The sequence below is a fragment of the Populus euphratica genome, unplaced genomic scaffold (genome assembly GCF_000495115.2).
Source record: "Populus euphratica unplaced genomic scaffold, PopEup_1.0 scaffold465.1, whole genome shotgun sequence".
NCBI lineage: Eukaryota > Viridiplantae > Streptophyta > Magnoliopsida > Malpighiales > Salicaceae > Populus > Populus euphratica.
This window is the reverse complement of record NW_011500346.1, coordinates 61,202-62,846: the sequence shown is the minus strand read 5'-3', so window position 1 is coordinate 62,846 and position 1,645 is coordinate 61,202. Positions and strand designations below refer to the sequence as shown.

Genomic DNA, 1,645 nt, shown 5'->3' with positions numbered 1-1,645 from the left:
CAGTATTCGCATGATCAGACATAACAGTGCAAAATGTAATTTTCGTGCCTCAAATAGGAAGTTCAAGGAAAAATCATGGTTTGAAGCAAATTAACTGAAGGTAAAACATGCTGGCACCAGGGTATTAACAGCAGGACAAGTAAACTGAAGATAATTGAAAGAGACGGCTTAAAAATAACTCACAGTAGCAGCACGTCTTTCGCTGAAGTATTTACACTTTTGCAATTCTTTGTAGAGTTCACCTTTGGCTGCATATTCTAATATCAAATAAACTCGTTTCTGCCACAATTTCAGGTAGAAAAAACACTAATCAGTCAAATTTACCAAACACTTTCAAAAAATCAAACGAGGATCGTAAGAAACACACCTGATCGTAAAAGTAACCATAAAGGCGCAATATATTCGGATGCCTAAGATGACTTTGAATTTCAACTTCGCGACGGAGCTGATGTTCAACCTGTGATTGCTGCAACTGACTCTTAAACAGAACCTTCAAAGCCACAATATGATTGCTCTGAACCAGCAACAAACATTAAAAGATCAATTGATTGTACACTGATCAGTTAAAACAAAATCCTGCTAGTTTCCTTAAATTTTCTAAGGTAACCCCAAAATCAAAAAACCTAAAAATTAAAAATTCATTTTAACACGAGAACCCAAATAAATTCACATATAAGCTCCAATTTATGAACAATAACAAGCACAGATTTCGAATTTAATTGTATAAAAATAAAGGGTTTTTATCATCAATGAAACTGAAAAACTCACCCTTTTTTCTCTGGCTAAGTAAACATGACCGAACTTTCCACGTCCAAGTGGCTTTCCTATATCAAAATCATTTAGCGTCCATCTCTTCTTCTCTTCTCCTGATACCTCCGTACTGGCCTGTACCAAAATTAAAAAAACCCACAATTCAAAACCCTAAATATAAACTAACGAAAATATTCAATTTCGATCTATAAAAGAGAAATTAAGGAAGAGAACCGGTTCCTTTACAAGATGAGAGAACAAAAACCCTAGATTTTGAAATCAAGTTAAACTAGTCACGACCTTTTACAAGAAATTACCTTCTCTTGGGGTTGGGTCTCTGAAGCAATCGCCATTAAGAAATATTTTTAGAGAGAGGAAGAGAGAGAAGAGTTTTTTCAAGAAAGAGTGAGATATTGCGAGATCGATGAGAGACGGAGAAGAAAATGGGGGGTTCCTAAGAACAACTTTTTTTGCAACGGTCGAATTGGTACGTGGGACCAATCCCTCTTATTTTCCCTTTTCAAATTATTTTGACTTTTTTTTACTTAGAGGAGCGTTGGCTTGGATTGGGCCTTGGAAAGCGGACAGTGTAATGTGACAGAGCAGTGACATTCATGGTTACTGACATGTGAGCTGTACGTGTGATTGGGCTTTTTCAAAAGGTTAAGTGGAGAATAAGACGTGAGTTAGCACTAAAAATCCCTTGGACGGACTGGCGGCATAGTATTTTATGGGTTCCACTGTGAGGGCAAAAAAATACCTGCGTTTTGGGGCATCCTTTTTCAAAAGCCAACTGATTGTGTATAATAACAGGAGTGTTGAAAGCTTCTAACAGGGTAATTGTGAACTTAATTAATTTTCGTTTGAAAATTACGTTGGTTTAATTAAAAGTTAT

The 1,645-nt window shown here is 36.2% G+C and overlaps 1 protein-coding gene across 1 annotated transcript; it reads right to left on the bottom strand.

The window, feature by feature from the left end:
* Nucleotides 1-153: 153 nt before the first annotated feature.
* LOC105113907 (serine/threonine-protein kinase Aurora-1-like) lies at nucleotides 154-1,213 on the bottom strand. Its single transcript, XM_011010268.1, has 4 exons — nucleotides 1,068-1,213; nucleotides 769-885; nucleotides 368-514; nucleotides 154-279 (listed from the first exon to the last, which is right to left on the bottom strand). Exons 1-4 carry the CDS (start codon nucleotides 1,101-1,103, stop codon nucleotides 169-171), a joined length of 411 nt encoding a protein of 136 aa, XP_011008570.1. The 5' UTR covers nucleotides 1,104-1,213; the 3' UTR covers nucleotides 154-168.
* Between the last annotated feature and the right edge of the window lie 432 nt (nucleotides 1,214-1,645).